The sequence below is a fragment of the Ambystoma mexicanum genome, chromosome 10 (assembly GCF_040938575.1).
Source record: "Ambystoma mexicanum isolate Mex_15411 chromosome 10, UKY_AmexF1_1, whole genome shotgun sequence".
Classification (NCBI taxonomy): Eukaryota; Metazoa; Chordata; class Amphibia; order Caudata; family Ambystomatidae; genus Ambystoma; species Ambystoma mexicanum.
In genome coordinates this window covers 1,440,836,173-1,440,856,115 of record NC_090932.1, presented here as the reverse complement: position 1 = coordinate 1,440,856,115, position 19,943 = coordinate 1,440,836,173, and the positions used below count along the sequence as shown (strand labels likewise).

The following is a 19,943-nucleotide window of genomic DNA, read 5'->3' as shown; positions in this document are numbered from 1 at the left end:
TCGCCCATATCTGTCTACTGCGTGCCCACTTGAAATAGCCCACTGCCTGACTGTGTGCCTGTCAGAAACAGTTAGATATTGTGTGCCCCTCTGAAATAGCATATTGCCTATTGGCAGATACTGTACGCCCTTCTGAAACAGCCTACTGTCAGCCACTGAGTGGTTCTCATACCTCCGCCCACATGGGGCCAGCCTACCCTCACCTATACGCCCCCTGCCTATGCTGAGCTAGACTGCACTTCCCACCACCCCCACCCACTTAATACGATGCGTATTAAGATGCAGGTGGCCTCGTTGTTATGCCTTACCATACCTATTATTGCCTTAATCATGTCCTCCTCTAAACATGTACCCTGTCCCACCGCGGATAGAAATAGCAGACTTTGTGCTAGATTATCTCGCCTGTACGAGCCCATATATTACAACAAGGCCTTTAACCCCCAACACAAACTTATCTCACGCCACCCTAAAATACATCCCAACCTAACTACACCTTGCAACAATACCACTCCACCTAAACTCATTCCAATAAAAATCCAGAACACACCTAACGTAACCATATTATCTGGATCTTTGATCAATGCCAGGTCTCTAGTGGGCCACGCTACTGAAATAGCCGACACCTTATCCTCTGATAACCTTGACCTCCTGGCAATCACCGAATAATGGCTGCACGAAGCAGCAGGTCCAGCACTCTCTCTAGTTATTCCTGAAAACTACCAATTAATCACAATGGACAGACCTAACAGTAGAGGAGGTGGTTTAGAAGTCATAGCAAAAACTAATCTCGCTCTAAGATTACTAGCTCAACCTCCCCCTCAAATCATGCGAACTCCTCATAGCCAAATTGCCTATCTCCAACTGCCACATCTTAACAATCTACCTAATATATAGGCCACCTGGCCCCATTGGGACCTTCGAGGAGGATCTATCTAGCCTCTTAGCCAACAACATTAAAGAGACCTCACTAATCCTATTACTAGGTGATTTGAACTTAGGATTCAATGACCTTGATGACAAACCAGCCCAATCTTTAGCCACTATGCTAGCTGAACATGGCCTAACCCAAAAAAGTTCTCACCCCAACCCACAACAAAGGAAGGACTCTGGACTGGGTCGCTACCTTGAACTGTGATACTACCATCACCAAAACTACCCCTCAACATTGGACAGACCACTACCTTATCGACTTTACATTAACTCTCAATAAACAAATTACCAAAGAGAACATTATGGCACCACCCCTACCCACCAGAGCCAAAAAAAAATATAACTCTAGACAATCTCCTGCCATTGCCAATTCCAACTATCAATGCTCTTCCTAATAACCTGCAACCTGAGCTTCTGGTAGAAAGCTACAATGATGCTATGAAGAAAGCACTAGATACCATTGCTCCTCTAAAACTTCAAAAAAGTAAACAACAAGCACACCTAAACGCCTCATTCACCCCCACTTAAAAGAACTAAGAATGCAAAAAAGGAAACTAGAATCCAAATGGCACCACACCCCTTCTGAAGAAAATAAACTGATTCTTAAACTCTTCGCTAACAATTACAAAAAAGAAATCCTACTCACAAAAATCTCTTTAATTAAATAATTTGCAATGCAAGCTCCAACACCAGGGAATTATTTGCTATCCTAAGGGAGCTAGAATCCCTCGTCCCCCCACCTGACAACATAGTTAAAGAAAAACAATGGTGCACTAGCACTCAAAATGCTCTAACAAATAAAATCAAAACACTCCAAACCAAAATCTCTTTAAAAAAAAGACTCTCTAAACCTCCAAACGAGACACCACTCTTCACCTGCCCCATGACAACTAACCTACCAGGCCCTGACCCATTCAAATTTGCCAAAGTCTCCATTCAGGAAACAAAGAATTATCGCATCCCTCAAACCCTCCAACTGTAAGGGTGACAGCTGCCCAGCCCAGCTAATTAAGGATGCTGCAAGGGACTTAGCCCCCTTCATAACCAAACTGATCAATGCATCCTTTTCCTCCAACACTATCCCAAGCAACCTCAAAGAGTCTTGGGTTCTACCTCTTCTCAAGAAGCAAACCCTAGACCCCACTATTCCCACTAACTACAGGCCTATCACCAGGGTACCGTTCCTTCTCAAGATAATAGAGTAGCATATTTACAAATCCAGCACTACCTTGAAACTAACAAACTCCTAGATGCCTGCCAATCAGGATTCAGACCGCAGCACGGCACAGAGACAGCATTAATTGATCTCAAAGCACAGATCGACGAGTTCAATGACAAGGGAAACACTGCCATGCTGCTACTCCTTGATCTGTCGGCGGCTTTTGATCTGGTGGATCACACAGTCTTGTGCGAACACCTGGCATCGTCTATCTACTTTTCAACCGAGGCCATAGCCTGGATCCAATCTTTCTTGGACAACCGCACAATACGAGTCTTCTCCACATTGGCATCAGCAGACCCCATCAAAATAGCTTGCGGTGTACCCCAAGGTTCTTGCATCTCGCCAACTCTGTACAATATCTTTACCAAGCCCCTACTTGACAAATTGGACAGACTGGGTGTCACCTACACTAATTACGCAGATGACACTCAGATCTTCATTCCCCTTTCAGGCAATTTCGACTCTGATACGGCCTTGGTAAACAAAATATACCTCATCATTCAGGCATGGATGGCCACGCATGGCCTATGCCTGAATGATGATAAAACGGAAATCCTGCTCCTCGGTTCCACCGCCAACCTAAAAATACTCAGCGCCAACTACTCAGCATTTAATATTGATGGCAATATAATCACAGTTGCCAAAGCAGTGAAAACACTAGGCTTTCACCTTGACTCAGCCTTAACATTAAAGAAACAAGTGAACTCCTTAGCATCCTCTACTGCCTACATGTGCAAGATCATTAGGGCAAGTAGAGCTTTCCTCACCCAAGCCAGCTGCATCATCATTGCCAATGCCCTAATACTTTCCAAACTTGACTATTGCAATGCCCTGTATTTAGGAGCTAACAAATACATCATTGAAAACATTCGAACATTCCAAAACAATGCCCTTAGAACTGCCCTCAACCTACCTTCAAAAGAACACATTTCAAACAAAAGAGAACACAAATGGCTCCAAATCTGTGACAGAATCTCACTTAAAACGGCATCACTCACCTTTAAATGTCTTAACAACGCTGCCCCTCACCCCCAGCTGGCAGCAAGAATAGTGAGAAAAACCTCGACTCGCCCCACCAGTACCGCTAATTTCTACTGCCTACAGATAACTACATTTAAACTGAAAACAAACAGGTGGCGGCAGCTTCCCAGTTAAGGCAGCTCAATACTGGAATGCTCTCCCACTTGACATTAGAGCAGACCAATCCTACTATAGCTTTAGACAAAATATTCTCACATGGCGACACTCCAACGACCCCCAAGAATAATCATGTTTCAATTAACACCCATAGATCCCACTATCTGACTGTATACATGTATATTCTTTAATTGATTTGTCAAGCTGTAATGCCTCATATTTATACTGTGCCTTACCTTGTAACTAAACTTTTAAGTACTCATGTTTTTCTGCTCTCTGTTGCGCCCAGTTAGCTTTGGGTTTGGCACGCCATACAAAATCAATAAACAAACAAACATATGTCAAGTCAAATATCACATACGGTTTTACAGGTTTAGTTGGCAACGGCATAGTTAGACAAAAGATGTATCCTAATCGTAATAGATTTGTTTCAATTATCACATGCGCCAATGAAAGGGGGGAGAGTAAGAGGAAGGAAGGCAAAGTATAGTTAGATTACAGCGGTGTAGATACCATGCCAAGTGTAATAATTATATTAGTGTAGCATGGAAATACATATCCTTATCGTATGGTAATGGGGAAAATAGAGTAATGCATGTTGGTATGGTGCTCTTGATTAGAGCCTCTTGTTGGTTAACCTGTAGGGTAAGCATGGAATGTGTTGGGTTAGGCACCTATGGTGCTATATTAGTACTGTGATGATTAAGAGGCAAAGTCTGATAATAACCGGTAGGGTTGTCATGCATGCTGGTGTGGCAAATGAGCATGATTTGAGGCATGGGGGCTAGATGGGGCCGATTAATAAAGGAGAGTTGTCTTAGTTGAGTTGCTAAAGGGTGAGCAGGTAGCTGCATGGTACGACTAGAGCAGACTAATAGCCGGTTGGAAATAGGGGCTCACAACCCACTAAGCACTATTCTGTAAAATCTGTATACCTACCACAGCCTTGAAAAAGTCCCCTGTCGGGTCGAAAACACATGTCGGCTGAATGGTGCAATTAACCCCTTAAGTGTCAAGGACGAGGTATCTCATCCTTGACATTACGTTTGCAGTGCCAAGGACGAGATGTGTCCTTTTTGGCACTGCACTTTTTGCGAAAAAGGGAAATCCAACCTCCGGGCAATGGGAGGACGAGGTTCCTCTTCACGGACTAGGGGTTGGATGTCCTTCAGTTTCACATCAGCATGCGTAATGCACGCCGCAGTGAAACAGTAATTTTCAGCACGGCTGCTGCAGTGAAAAGCGAAGATGAGTGTTCACCTTTCTCTCCTTCGATCTGTGGCATTATTGTGTCGTTCAGATCGAGGGAGGTGTTGTTGGAAAGGGGAGACTCTTCCCCTTTCCAACGACACCTTATTTGAAGCATTACTGGGCGCCGATCGGGCGCAGATGGCCTGATCCGCGCCCATCAATGCCACTAGACCACCATCGATCTGTTTGTGAAGTAAGAGGGTGAGGGTGCCGGTTAGTATGTAAGCGGCCCACTCCCACCTGACCCTCAAAGCATGGGCCAGCCCGTTTTGCCCACCCTGGGGGCAGATGGGCACAGTTGTGTGCTCATCTGCCTCTAGGAAAGTGGGCAAACCAAAAAAAAACCAAAATGATACATATTTAGTTTTTGGTGGGGGCACCCCTAAACTACCAGAGATTGAGGTAATGAAAAGGGGGTGGCCCTCTCCCTCCCCACCCCAAGTGGATGGGGGGCACCTCATGTAGGCCCTCTGGGGGCAAATTTCTGCCCCTATAAAGGGGTACATGAGATGCTCCCCATCCATTTGGGGTGGGGGAGAGGGCCACCAGAATTCTTGCCTAAGGGCCCCCCCAAACATTATAAAAAATATGTTTTTTTGTGGGGGGCACCCTAAAACACCAGAGATATAGGTAATGAAAAGGGGGTAGCCCTCTCCCCCCACCCAAAATGGAGGGGGGTTCTCATGTAACCCTCCCTGGGGGCAGATGTGTTTATACCTGGGGGTGAGGGTCAGTATATCACCAGGGTTGGCTTGAAAGGGGGTCCGTGATCGAAGAGTATTAGTTATGGTTTGTTATTGTGGGGCTGACCATAGGTAACAAATGGTTTTGGTTTTGTTTACAACTTCTTCTACACGAGCAGCTCAACGTTATCAGAGTACTGTTTTTTTATTATTCTATGGTTAGGGCCCACTGTCAGTGGAGTGGGTGGGACTGGGGCTGGATTGTTGGTGGTGGGGTCGGGAGTGGGCCGTATGGGGAGGTATTTTGGTGGGCTGGGACACAATTGCAAGGTCAGGCCACAAATTGCTTCCGATGCCAGCATACCATGTGCGTTTCCCTGGGAGCGGCTGCCTCCCATGTCGGTTGACCGTCCGTAAGCCCAGGCTGCACCTCTGTCTGGCCTGCGTTACAGCTTCTCCCTCTGGCAAAGGTCGGGAACCCTGCCGGGTCTCCCTGCACTCGCTGCTGGGTTTGGGGACGGTCAAACCACATGGGAGACAGCCGCCCAAAGTCAGGGACAACACCCAGACCATACTGAAGCACTGGCTGGGCTGCGTTACACCCACATGGGAAACGGAAGTCCAAGGCCAGGGACATCACCTCCAACCGGGGATGTATTGGCACACTGCCAGGGCTCCCTGGTGGGGAACAGCTGTAAGACAGGCCAGCCAGAACTCCAGGACGGTTGGAGGTGATGTCCCCGGCCTTGGACATCCGTTTACCATGTGGGTGTACATTCCCGAAGCACAGCGGCAGCTACACAGAGCCCAGGCAGGGTCCCCTTACCTCCCCCGAGGGAAATTCTCTAACTCAGTCCAGCCCGAGCTCCAGGAAAGTCGGGGATAATGTCCCTGGCCTTGGACGGCTGTCTCCCATGTGGGTTGACCATCCCCAAGTGCAGCGGCAGTCGCAGGGCGCCCCAGCAGGGCCCCCAACCTTTCCCAGAGGAATAAACTGTAACGCAGCCCAGCCAGAACTCCAGGCTGGGCTTGGGGATGGTCAACCCACATGGGCGGTGGTTGCCCAAAGACTGGGACATCACCCCCACCATCCTTGAGCTCCGGCTGGGTTCCGTTACACCTTCTCCCGCTGAGGCTCTCTGAAACCGCTGCTGGACTTCTGGATGGTCAGGCCACATGAGGGACAGCCACCCAAGGCCAGGGACATCACCCCTGACCATCCTGGAGCTCTGACTAGGCAGCATTACAGAATGTCACTCAGGGAACCAACGGGGACCCTCCCGGGGCTCCCTGGGACTGCCGTTGGACTTGTGGATGGTCAACACTTTCTTTTCCGCCCAGTTAGGTGCACCCACACATGTGAGATACTGTTTTCATCTGGACACCCGTGGGAATGTGGGAATGTGGGAAGGCAGGACATGTGTTGTTGGCGGCGTGTTTCAGTAGTTTCCAGGTGGGAAATGTCTGAAAATTGTGTATTTTTTGGCCAAATTTTGGAATTTGTCGGGGCTTGCAGGTAATACATTCTGAGGCAATTCGCGCAAATCAGACCTATGTGGATTCTCACGGGTGTCTTCTTTTCGGAAATGCATGGGGTTCCCTGTTTTCCTTGGTGGCTGCGCCACCCTAGGCCCAAATATGAAGGTTGTCCACATGAGCAAAATCTGCTCTGCCGAAAGAGTTGGGGTTACCAGTAGTTTAGCCTTTTCTCTTTGCGCCCAGGTAGGTGCACCCACACATGTGAGGTACTGTTTTTGTTGGGACACGTGTGGGAACACGGCAAGGTAGGACATTTGTGTTCGGCTTGGCTTTTATAAAGTTTTCATACATTTGCTGCTGCACTTCGTCACACAACCCTTTCATTTTCCAAATGTGACCTAGTCGCTGCTTTAGGCACTGTAAGCTTTTGTAACCTGCACAAGTCACCTACCCTTCAAAAGGTCTGCCTGTGCTCTTTCAAAAAATGTATGCTTGCCATCCCTCACCACATTGGTTTCCTCATTTACACCTGCTAAGTACGTCTGTTTAGGCCGTAAGCATAAAAAGTCCTGTGTACCATGGCTCAGTTTTTGGCTTGTGATATTGCTTGTTTTGTGAAACATTACAAAAAATGAGTGATTTCCTAACTGGAAGAGTCGGGGGAATGTAGCAGGCATTGCTTTTCTCAAAATTGACAATAGCCATTGCCTTACTGGGCCAACCATGTGTCCACCACATAGCTTTTTTATCTGTCATTTTTCCAATTTTCCCCCAAAACTGTGTAAATGCTCCCTACATAGTGGTTTCCTGACATGAGAAAATCACCCCTTCCAAAACTTGGAATTTTGTCTACTTTCAGAAATGTATGCCTTTCTGTCTTCCCATTCAGCTTTCCTACCCTCTGCTTCCATTCCGTCCACGCATGTCCCATTGGGAAAAAAAAGCCAAAGTCGCCTACCTCTCACAAAATGGATCGTAACCATATAAATATATGTTTTTTTTAGTTTCCACTCAAGCTGTTCTTGAAAGCCTGGAAATTGGTGAATTCAGCACAGCAAACCATTTGTTCCTAGCTCTTACAACAAGGAAAAAACCACAGGGTTCTTTGTACACCATTTTATTGGCATTTTCTGAAAAACCCCAAAATGTTCTCCCTTGTTGGTAATTTTCTCTCATCCCCATACAGCAAACTAGGATTTCTTGGAGGCGTTATGACGGCCTACATGTGGGAAGAAAAGGGGCCAAATTTGGCATTGATATCTCATGTGACAAAAATGTTACAAGGGATTGAATGGCGACATACCAAAATCACCAAAAAAGGCCTTGGCATAGGGTGGGGGGTGGGGGGCATAACCCTTGGCAGTTAAGGGCTTAAAAAACACCACAATACAAAACAACAAGCGTCAGGAATTATTACAATAATCTGTTACAAGAATACACAGTGAAAAACTGCTCACCAACCTAGCGCCAGTGTGACAAAAGGTTTTCACCCGACCCACCCTGCTTAATCCACTATTTAAGATGGAAGGGCACAGAACCTAGCAGTGGTCGAAGTGGGCGGGAGCGGTTCAGAGCGGTGCTCTTCTACTTTTTTTTTCATTCACTTTTACCGTTCCTATACTTTTATTTTATAAAGAAAATATTCCAGAATTATTTTGTTTTCAAATAAGAGTGTAAGAAGAAGTAAAAAGTTGCACTTCATTGCACTGCACTGAACGTTCCCTTAAATAGCAAGCACATTTGTTTGGGGGTTGGTTTTGTGCGTGTGAGGGAGGGCGGGGGGCAACCCAGCAGGGAACATAGTTCCACAACTTCTTTTCATACACTTCGACCACTTGAACCTAGTCATCGGCAGCAGGGTATGCCATACTGTCTAATGGTCAAGCACTGTGATCTCCACATTCTAGTGCCCTGCCACCTATAATTTAACAGACAGGTAGAATCAGCCTCGGGTGGGGGAGGGGTAGGGGGGGAGCCCAGGCTTCTGTTTCAGGGCCAGGGACCTGTGCACACGCTCTGCCACAAAATAAGAGGATAACTTCGGGCTATCTAGGATTGAGGGTAGGGTGCACTCCACGAATGACTCCATGTCCTCCTTGACATTGTCCAATGAGGATGTTTTTGTGGTGTGACCGTGATTCTAATTTATCACACTTCTTAAGGGCAATATGAACTTGTGCGGTGAGTGCGGAAACATTAGACTTCAGAGCCCCCACCTCATCCTCCACTGCACTCACCCGCCCTTCAGCTTCTACAAGCCTCTAATCTATCTTTTGCAGCCGGGCCTTGATGGAATTAATATTGTCTGTGATGTCATCCAGCTTGATGTTAACCGCAGAGAATCCCTCCTGTATACACAGCATGATCTTCTGGATTTGGGGTCCACCCGGCAGCACCTCAGGTTGTTCCACCTCTGTCTCAATCATCATCCCGCTGAAGGTTTTCAGCGGGGCCTTCGCATAAGCATCCATGCTGCCCCTTTTCGTCCCTGCGCCCTTTGTCATCTTCTCTGTAGAGGGCAGTAGAACAGGTGCCAGACACCCTAGCACCAACGTGAACAATGCACGTATAAGGAGACCTAATGTGAAACCAACAGTGCATGTAGATGACAAAAGGAATCCACAATATAGCCTGGGGTTGCATGCGATGTGTTATCGGAAAGCACCCAACCGATATGCCCAGAGCAGTGATCGGTAGCAGCGGAGGAACTCGTCGCAGTATGCAGTGTCCCCCCCAGCACGACCGTTGAAGAGACCAGTCTCGCCATGGCTTGGAGAAGGGAGGCGGAAGGATCTGCTCTGTTGATCTCCTGAGGCCACAGCAATGATGTCCAGCCTGCTTAGCTGCAGTCCGATACTCGGCTAAATATAGCAGCTGTCCATGGACAGGGCCCCAGGCTGCGTGCCGTGCCGAGACCTCACAAGGACGGTGACCACCTCAGCACTCACCGCCGGATAGACAAGCAATCCAGTGCCTCAGCATGGCAAGATCAGCAGGGGCAACGAGACTCAGAAGCTGGCATATACCCAATCCAGATGTACCCAGGGGGTGAGCCTCCTCCACCAAGGCCAGGCAGACCCACATCCTACACAGCAGTGTCTCCCCGTGGGAAGGGGGGAGAAGGCCTACTCATCAGCCTAGAGGCCGCTCCTTCATATGATGCCTAGTCGAGGAAATCATTCCCGGACAGCGCAGCAGGGTGGACGATTCTCAGCAATTTACCACAAGCTTCTAGAGCCCAAATACATTGGTAAAAAGAGTGTGATGCGACCCTAACACGTTCTATAGCATGTAGCTCTAGGCAGACCCAGCAATCTTGGCAGTCACGCAACACCACCCCCAATGGGTAACTATTCTAAAAGCAAGAGCTATTCATTTAATTTTGGTTTTACTAGATTTGGTTATTCACTGCATAACCTTTTTCAATTCTCATATATTCTCACACTCTTAATCTATCAATTATCTCTTTGTGCATCTTTCTTGCAAAACAGCCTCTCAGCCAGATGAATTGGCAGGAATTTGATCGGGCATTGAGAATACCCAGAAGTTACCTGCTTTAATACAGAGACAGTTAAACTATGGAATGAATATCCTTGGTCGCCACATATCATGCAGCACTAACAAAAGTGAATAGAATAGTTGAAGACCTAGAATCAATATTTAACAGAGACGAGGAGTTGAGGGACATTTTCATGGAAACACCTTAAATTGCACACAAACGAGAAATCTAGCACATTGCCCTAAACAGAAGCACATTTCTACCAGATCAACAACAAATATGACAAGGAACATCACCATGCAATGTTAGGTGATGTAAAACATGCCAACTCATCTGCACTTAATCAGCTGTAACAACTCCACAGAACCAAACATTACAGATACAAGTGACATACAATTGCATAACGTCAAATACCTCACCCAATACAAGGAAAGTATGTGGGTGAGACTTTCAAGGAACTATGTGAAATAATTAACCTGCATAGACACACCATCGTGAAACATCAAACAGAAACATCAGTTGGTCAAAACTTCACACAATCTGGGCACCAAGACACGTCAGTGATGGTACTGAAAGGTGGCCTCTTGAATAATACACATAGAAGAACATGGGAGCTGAAGATTCTCAACCTGGATAAATGGTGGTCTGAAAATAGACACAGGATTTATGGCACACTATGGCCTACTTTGAGACTGGGAACTTCAGGGCAACTACATCAATAGTACCAGAAAATGCCCTACCGTTACGACCTCTCACATATGACTGTTGGAGACAATGTTTCAGACCCCCAAATGAGCATGGACACAGGCATCATGTATGACGATTTTGGATGTCTGAGCACAAACGATTGGTACTATTATCGAACAAGAGGCATGGCCAGCCAACAGTGGAAATTTCAGCATTCTTACCATGGTAACCTATTTTTGTATTTGACACTTTTCTATGAGAGTCAGTAAGGCACTGTCCAACATGGGGCACAATTAAGATAAATTTGCACAGGACACCTCGGAAACCTAGGGACTATTTCTGTATTGGGTCCACCATAGGCATTCAAGTAGGCCCAAGTAACTCTGGGTGACCCACTATGCCACCCTAGCACAGCATGGAGGCTGCAAAAACATGCACTGACCACAGACAATGTTTTAGCCCCAACACACATGTGCAGAATGCATCTGAAAGACCAGTTGAGCATTATAATCACTGCAACCAATTATTTGGCGGGGCCAGGAAGATCTTATATTGTGGTTGGAAAAACATGAGGCTGGTTAAAACATTTGAATTTTTCTATTTTTTTATTGTGTTTCATTCAAGCTATCAATTTGACTTTTCACAAGGTACAGAAAGGAACATTAGAAATGTAAGATCAGTGTACAAGTGCAAAACCTTAGACTGTGCAGGAAAGATGTGAACAAGCATACCCATGATGTAACTTTGGATCTAATGTTTTGGAAATTCCCTACAATAGTATCAGTTTTTTTTTTCATACTAGTTTCACTTATTAGGTTTGTCATGCTTATTTTTGGACACATTACTCATTGCATGTAAAACATTGGTGGCATAACGTGGCGCTAATTGAAATGTAATGTCTGAGTGATGAGAACTGCTTTTCAGTGTTTGAGTATGTGCCCATTCCTTCTAATTGCATGGCCTTTTAGCTAAAGGAGCCATGCAGGACACAATTCCTTGCATACTTCTTCCTGCAGCCAATTGGAGTTTAAAGTGGGAGAATCCCTTGTCCTTTTTTCTCATTCTATGTAACAGCGATATGCAGCTCTGTGCACGTTTTTCTTTTTTGCTAATTTTTCGAGTAATCATCTCACAAAGTCGCCTCTGGGACTTTGATAGCTAATGGACTATCATTGCAGGAAAATATTGTGAATTAATCCAATAAAAGGTATCAAAACCTGGATTCTGATGAATATTTGTAGGGAAAAAGAAATAATTGAATGCTTTGACATTCTACAATTACATACCTGGTGAAAGAGTCACATCCAATCGCACGCTCTTCCACTGTAATAAACTCGACCCATTATAATGCACCGCTCGTCCATTACTGGAAGAGAAAGTTTGTGAAAATTCAGATTATATCTCATTTATAATACTTAATTAAACAAATACGTCAGTAGTGTACTTTTAGAAAAACCCCTCCTAGAAGTACATTACAAAACAAAACCTGGCTTATGAAATGAAAATTACATTAGTGTGTCTGTTTTGATCTAAACCCATTTCTGCAGGTAGTCATCATTCTCAGCTGCATTTTGGACACATGCCTGTGTGGGGGAGGAAAAACAGTTGCTGCCTTGATTTAGGTTGTACAGTATGTGCCCTTTCACTGGTAGTACATAGGGAAGGACAAGTAAACAATAATGGCTAAAAGGAACAGATGGCTATAAGAAGAAATATCACAACTATAACTAGGCTAAAAATACAGGAATGAAGCAAACATACAAATATGTTTAGTAAGGAACATTAAACATGCTAGAAAGGACGTTTAGGCAACGGACAATTAGAGCATAGAACGCTCAATGCTTTGTTTATGACAACTTTATGGACACATTGCCTTAAGCGTGCACTTATGTAACAAAAAGCATATTGGGCAAGGGGAACAGTCTTTTCTTAGCCGTAGACGGGATGGATAGCTCAGAGAACATCCCCCACAGAGTTAACAGACTAGTTATCTGCTTAGAACTCCTTTGAGGGGATTAGACCCCGAGGGTTTAAGCTTTTCAACAGTAGTATTAATTTGATATATGCCCAAAGAGTATTTTATGCCCTCAGAAATTAAGTTGAGTGCTCTGAAAGAATAGAGCTTTAGCAAATTAACCTCTGAGGATATTTAATTGTCTGCTGAAAAGCAAAAGAGAATTCTCTTTTATTAAGGCATGAGTAATGATAAAAATCCATATACAAAACCATTGACTAGGGATTACATTTTGAAACTGAAAACATGCACTTCCTGAGAATATTTATGCAATACAAATGTTGGGCTTCCAAACATGCTACATTAATATTCAAGAACATTACTTTAGGGAATGCAATTAAACCGTTTGGACATCACTCCATTTTCTATTATTTTGTGACACGTAAAATAGGTCACACAAAAATCACAAACTGAAGTAAAGAAACGGGGGAGTGCCCAGCCCATGTTAACTAATACTTATACTTTACCTCCCCAAAAATGCACACCTGCCAGTTTTGTCTCTGCCATTGCTCAAACCCAACTCCCTTCTGAGATGCTGCAGCAAGCTATGTTATTTTATCTTCCCTCGACCAGACTTTTCATTATATCAGCAAGCTTCTTTATTCTGATGTTATGCCATGCTTATAAAAAGATATCTTCCATTTGCGGCTTGGGAATCTGATATGTAAAAAACAGAATACCAAGTAAAGCACCAAAAAGATACACTCCATCATTAAGATTCCTTTCCGATGGACCCTCCCAGGTCCAACCTGGGTCCTTCCTCTTCTCTCCTCTATCTCTATCTCTACATGTGGTGTTGCCCAGGGTATAACAGCTCTCCCTGGCTGTTCAACCAATACCTGACACTTCTTTCCCACCACATTACCACTCTCTGCCCCAGCTTTCAGTGCTATGCGGATGACACGCAACTCATTTTCAGGCTCCCTTCGGCCAACTCTTCTTCTCTCATCTCTGTCTGTCCGCTATCCAGGACTGGTGTGCCACCAATGATCTCTGCCTTAATGCCAGTAGGGCTGAGATTCTCATCAGCACACCTGCTCCCTCCTTTCCTGTCATTCTCTGGCTGGCCTTTCTTGGCTCCCTTTCTACACTCAACTGTGAGCCTAAAAACCTTGCGGTCATCTTCGACTCCACACTCTCCTCACATCTCCAATGTCTCTAAGAAGTCACACTGCCAGCTGCAACACCCTCTTCCTTTCCTCTCCATCCCCCAGAAGCTCACTGTCTCCAGAGCTCTGGTTCTATCTAGGCTGGACTCCTGCAACAGACTATCTAAATCTGCCTGCCTCTACTCTCCGCCCTCTGCAACTCATCCAAAACAGGACTGCAAGACTTGTCTTTGGCCTCAAGCCCAGGGATTGTATCTCTCCAGGACTGAAATCTCTGCATTGTCCATTAGGCCTCAATACCTTCAACTCGCTTATCCTAAATATCTTCCTTCTTAACTCTTCGCTCATCTGTCCCCAATTCCCTCAGGGTCAGTCGCTTCTTCAAGCAATGAGTTGGAGGTAGAACTCTTTCGTCTGCTGGGGCCTCCCTCTGGAACAGCCTCCCTGCCTCTCTGAAACTTGAGGAGAACCATCTCCGGTTCTGCAAGCACTTCAAGACCTTCCTCTTTCTCTCCTCTGATCCCCTGCTGATCTCCTGGTTGAAACTGAATCTGCACTGGTTTACCTTGCTACACTCTGATCTCAGGCCCAGGTCCCCTCCCCGCAAGTTCCACACCTGCACTGCCCCCCTTGCACTCTGGGACTGTTTAGCACTTGCCACCTGTATGTCTGCCCTTACCCTTGCACTTGCTACCAGCTGGTCGCACTTTATTTGTCTTTATTTATCTTATTTATTTTTTACGGTTATCTTATGTAATGAACTGCCCCTTCCTCCTTTCCCCCTGCACTTCTCCCCTTGCCCCTCACCTGCACTTGCGCGTTCTCAATGTCACCTGGCCTAGTAAGATCGCCGTCTACGTCTTCCCTCTGTTCCCCCTCCCTTGCCTCATCGCGCCTTGAAACCGTTGTGTATAGGCGCGTTATAAATGTCTTATCATATCATAAGAGGCTTGGAGAAACCTGTAAGATTCTTAGAGGTTTCCATAAGGCATCTTACAACCGGATGTGGCTCTTAAACTAACCTACAGTGTGTTGTGTTTCATAATAGAGTTTAGAACTTGCATAAATGCCACCAATATGCTAAGTGAGCACTCTACAAGCATGATCAGATGAAAGAAACCTTTCAGCAAAAGTAATTAAGCGGGTATCTTGATTGTTTTGAGCTTTCCCCAATTAAGACTTAACCACTGTTGTCTAACTGAATAACAATATACACCAATTTCTGGTCGGTCACAGATGGTCAGAGCAGTGCATGTCTAATATTACTTAACCCTTTGATTGGCATTCGTTCTAATATCCATAGGAGAGCACTGATAATTTCAGCACTCAAATGAGCGTTTTATGATTGTGAGTCGTAGGCCTAAGCAAGGGATTTATCGTTATTAGTACCAAGTGTATAGAAAATGTGGAATTTCAAAGATGATTTTCAAAGGATGTACTTGTTTCAGTGAAGTTGATAGGAGAAGCATGGCCAGGCACTGAATAGGTTGGAATATTTATCCCTAAGAGTGCAACTGGAGTTTGACAAAAGCGCCTATTAGACCATTTCCAAGTTCAAATTATATGTATTATAATGTATTTACGAAAACTAAATTCCTGGCATGTGGCCTCAATTGCATAACTTAAAATCTCAATATTTTCCAAAACAGAATTCCTGGTTTGTAGATAAATAATTGACTAAAAACCTCTTCACGTGTTTCGCACTATACAGTGGCTCTTCAGGAGGTTTTACTTGACAAGTACATTTGCAGTTAATCTGTTGCATTACTTTCATTGTCCTTAAAATAAGTCTCCAAAATAAATCTTGAATGCTCTAGAAATGTTCAACTATACATGAGCCTCAGATCCAAAAGGTCAGATGATAGAACAAAAGTCAGACATTTTAAGTTCTCTGATGTGCGAGATGCAGAGATGTGACAGACGTCCAGTGACACTGATAGCCAAGTTCCTTACCTCTAAATAATTGTTCCTGTAGCAATTTGTGTAATAACTGAATATGATAAACCCGGGAAATCAATATGACATTCCACAAGGATTCCAGCATTTTCAAGATGTCTCCCTATGTTTATAATGACATAATCACAGTGACATACTGTGTGTTGATGTCATAATCAATGTGCAGTGCAGCCATATTGAAGGTTCATTGTGCGGTTTTGTTTATCATTACAGTAGATGCAACAGTTATACATTTATAATATGGTTACATATGCATAAAAGAAAATGTTTCCTCAGCGTCAGTTTGCCGAATTGTCAAATAAACATTTTGATAGATATGTGAATGATCTATAATTGTAGTATCACTCAAAGTTTAGTATCGGTCCTCATTGCTGGATCACAACCATGAAAAAAAACTATTATCCTTGTTCAGTCCCGTGTAGCATGTGTCCATTAGATGTATCCAATTTCTTCCTCTTGTTGTACTATTTCTTGAGTTCCACCTCTTTGGGATAAATGTACTGTGGCAAAACCATGAATCCTATAGACTCAATTGATATCTCTGAATGTTCTTTTTAATAATTTACAGCCAATGGGTATTTCAGATCTCCATTTTTAATAGCTCTCATGTGTTCCATAATAATTTAGTCTTGGAACTACAATTCGAGAATCCCAAAATAATGAATGTCTGAAATGCATAGTTTTGGCATAAAGTACCAAATACCATGACAGAATTATGCTCTCCAGACACTAGCTGCGCTCCTATAGGTCCCCTATGTAACTGGTTCAATAACCAGCACAGTAGCCATCAATTCAATAATGTGCAAAAGTACTTAATTCACACAATTGTATATTTAAAAATGTTGAAATGTATAAAAATATTTTCCACTTTTATACATAAAAGGAACTTTCATCTATTATACATCAACATTGGGATGGACATAACTTTCTGAATTAAAATTAAAATGTGAAGCACTAAAAACTCAGAAAAAAGCTCCTATTTGAGAGATGTTTCAAAGTGATTGACCATCATTTTTACATTGTAGTACAAGTCAACTCGACCACTCAAAACATGTCGGCCACTTTTTTCAAATCACCTCTCAACATGTTTCAGTTCTCATACATTGCTATTATAGAACCTTCATCAAGAGTATTAATAAAAATACACCATACATATTGTGCCATCACTATTAAAAAACACATGAATGTACTTTTTGTGATGAATATCAAATCCATGCATCCCTCAGAGGGAATTATTAAAAAACTAAATTTCAAGATTTTTTGAGGAATACCAGATTTTTTATGTGTGGTCACCTGTAGGTGACAACACATGGAATAAATTAAATTAATTTCACCTGGTTGAGTACCACTCAATGTTTTAATGGCTAATCATCAAAAAGGGGGTGAAGGTACCTTATCATTAGGTCCAGAGGAGTAACAGCTAAGGACTTCCTCTGTTTCAAAACCACAAGTCTCTATTTGCAAGAATTACAGATCGAGTAAGGTTTAAGTTACTTACTGAATGTCTAGGTTTATACGTGGGCTGATGAAAATCAATTTCAACAACCCAGAGGAAACAACCCATCCACAGATAACAGTAGTTCAGATTCTGGTACCACATTGGGAAGAACAACCAAGACTAACACACACACACCACAACCACCAAACAATGCAGAGGAACAAGCAAGAGATGCAGAGAATGCAAGCAACTCTGGTACTACTTGTTTAGGGACAGGAACAAGAAGAAAAGAACGAGGAGGGGGAAGAGGCAAAGGTCAAGGGATGTTGACAAGATTTCAGCTGCAACAAACCTAGAGCTCTTACAGATCAGGAAACAATGACAGTTTAGAAGGGCCTTAAGTTTGTATCCACCTACAGCACCAACATCTTAAGCACTAAAATTGAGATTCATAAACGCATTCGCAAACAAAGTATTTTTTGCAGAATTGAACACCACAGGAGACCGTCCTGCTGATAACCCAGAATTCAAACCCAAAAGCACTTTCATTGCCCCCATCAGTGTACCATTGATAGAGATTTTTTGAAAGAATGGTTTTAGCAGATATAAAAAAACAGCATTTTGGAAAAGCCAAACATAACAATATCAACAGAGGAGAGCTGTCGCAGATCCAGAAGCTAGATTCAGATCCACGCATTACAATACGCCCAGCGGATAAGAGAGGAGCATCAGTGATAATCAACACTAAAGATTACCTCAATGAATGTGAAGTGCAACTAGGCGATGGAGCAGTCTATGCCAAATTGGAACAAGAGCCTACTAATGAAATGATGAAAGGCTTGGAAATAATTCTCAAACAGGCTGAAGAGATGAAATGGATCTTTGTTAAAACAAGGTCCTTCTTATTCATAACATATCCACAGACAGCACACTTCTACCTATTGCCTAATATACACAAGAGTTTAGGTCAACCTTCCTGGACGACCAATAGTAGCCGCCACAGGAGGTATCCTGCAACCATTAAGCAACTACATTGATTTTTTTTCTGCAACCTCTAATACAGAAAACATCGACATATGTCAAGGATAGCACTAATTTCTTACAGATGCTCAATTCTGTAAAACTGTGTGAGAAATATATCCTCTTTACGATTGATGTGTGCAGCTTGTACACAAGTATCCCACATGATCCAGGCCAAGAAGCGGTTGAATGGCTTCTCTTACAAGAAGAGGCCATTGGCGCTTCCAAAAAATTCATTATGGTACTGTTACAATTTATTGCCAACAATTCTTACTTAAAGCACAATAACACATTCTATTTACAGACATTGGGTACCGCCATGGGAGCCACAATAGCACCCACCTATGCCAGCAGATTCATGCATAAATCTGAGGTTCGTCACATTCTTAATCATCCCACATGTTCCAAGAACATCACTAAATGGGTTTGATAGATAGATAATATATTTGGAGTATGGCAAGGAGAATTGGATCACCTTGAAAGAATGTTTGACTTACATGAACACTATTGATCCCAAAATTCAATTCACAGCTGAAATTGGGAATCCAAGTTTACATTTCTTAGATGTACTGATTAACATACAAGATCATCAAATATCGACCACACTGTTCACCAAGCCAACCGATAGGAACAACCTGTTACATAGGTTAAGTTTTCTCCCTCAACAGCCTCTAAAGACCTTACCCTATGGGCAGATGCTAAGGATGGAACATGTTACTTACCTGTAACTGTTATCCAGTATGGGTCTGGCATGGATTCACATGCTCATGAATATTCCCCGTCGTCAGGCTGGGAATCCTTGGTAAATGAAAAAACAGTTTCAGTTTTGTTTCTACACTGTCTTTCTCCTATAAACCAATCACTGAGCTCTGGGTTATACTGCCCCCAGGAATGACTGCCCTCTACCTAAGCCCCATCTCTGGTAGCCATCTTCAGATTTGGTAGCACGTAAAGTGGCAGTAGGACCAAGAGAAGAGCCGCAGAGGGGCAGCCGGGAGGGTTCGCATGGGAATCCATGCCAGACCCATGCTGTAGAACAACAGTTACAGGTAAGTAACTTGTTCCTTCTCCAGCATGGGGTCTGGCATGGATTCACATGCTCATGAAAAGAATACATAGCAGTACACACATGCACAACCAAGGGAGGCGGCAAGGCTCATCAAAAGCAATCTCTTACCTCCTCACCAGGCTCACCTTCAAGCGAACAGGTTGCGCAGCACCGCTTGGCCGACCTGGGACTCCTCCCTCAAATCCCTGTCGACGTAGTAGAACCTTGTGAAGGTGTGCGTGGACCTCCATGTAGCAGCCCTGCAGATGTCAAGCAGGGGCACACCATGATCTTCCCGACCCTCCTGGCCGAGGTGAGCGCCACGAGGAAAATCGTCTTCCACGAGATGAGCTTCACGGGAACCTGATGCATTGGTTCAAAGGGTGCCCCCATGAGTTTAATCAATCAGCTTGGGAGTTTAATCCCAAGCTGGAGCTCAAGCCTTCACCGGCGGAAAAGTCCTGAAGAGG

The 19,943-nt window shown here is 44.0% G+C and overlaps 1 protein-coding gene across 8 annotated transcripts in view; it reads right to left on the bottom strand.

The window, feature by feature from the left end:
• HECTD4 (HECT domain E3 ubiquitin protein ligase 4) overlaps positions 1-19,943 on the bottom strand; it is a 4,298,785-nt gene that overhangs the window by 1,829,901 nt on the left and 2,448,941 nt on the right. For all 8 annotated transcript variants that reach the window (XM_069619495.1, XM_069619492.1, XM_069619493.1 and 5 more), the window contains exon 48: positions 12,175-12,254. In XM_069619495.1, the coding sequence (XP_069475596.1) occupies positions 12,175-12,254 (80 nt within the window). The remainder of the gene's footprint in view (positions 1-12,174; positions 12,255-19,943) is intronic.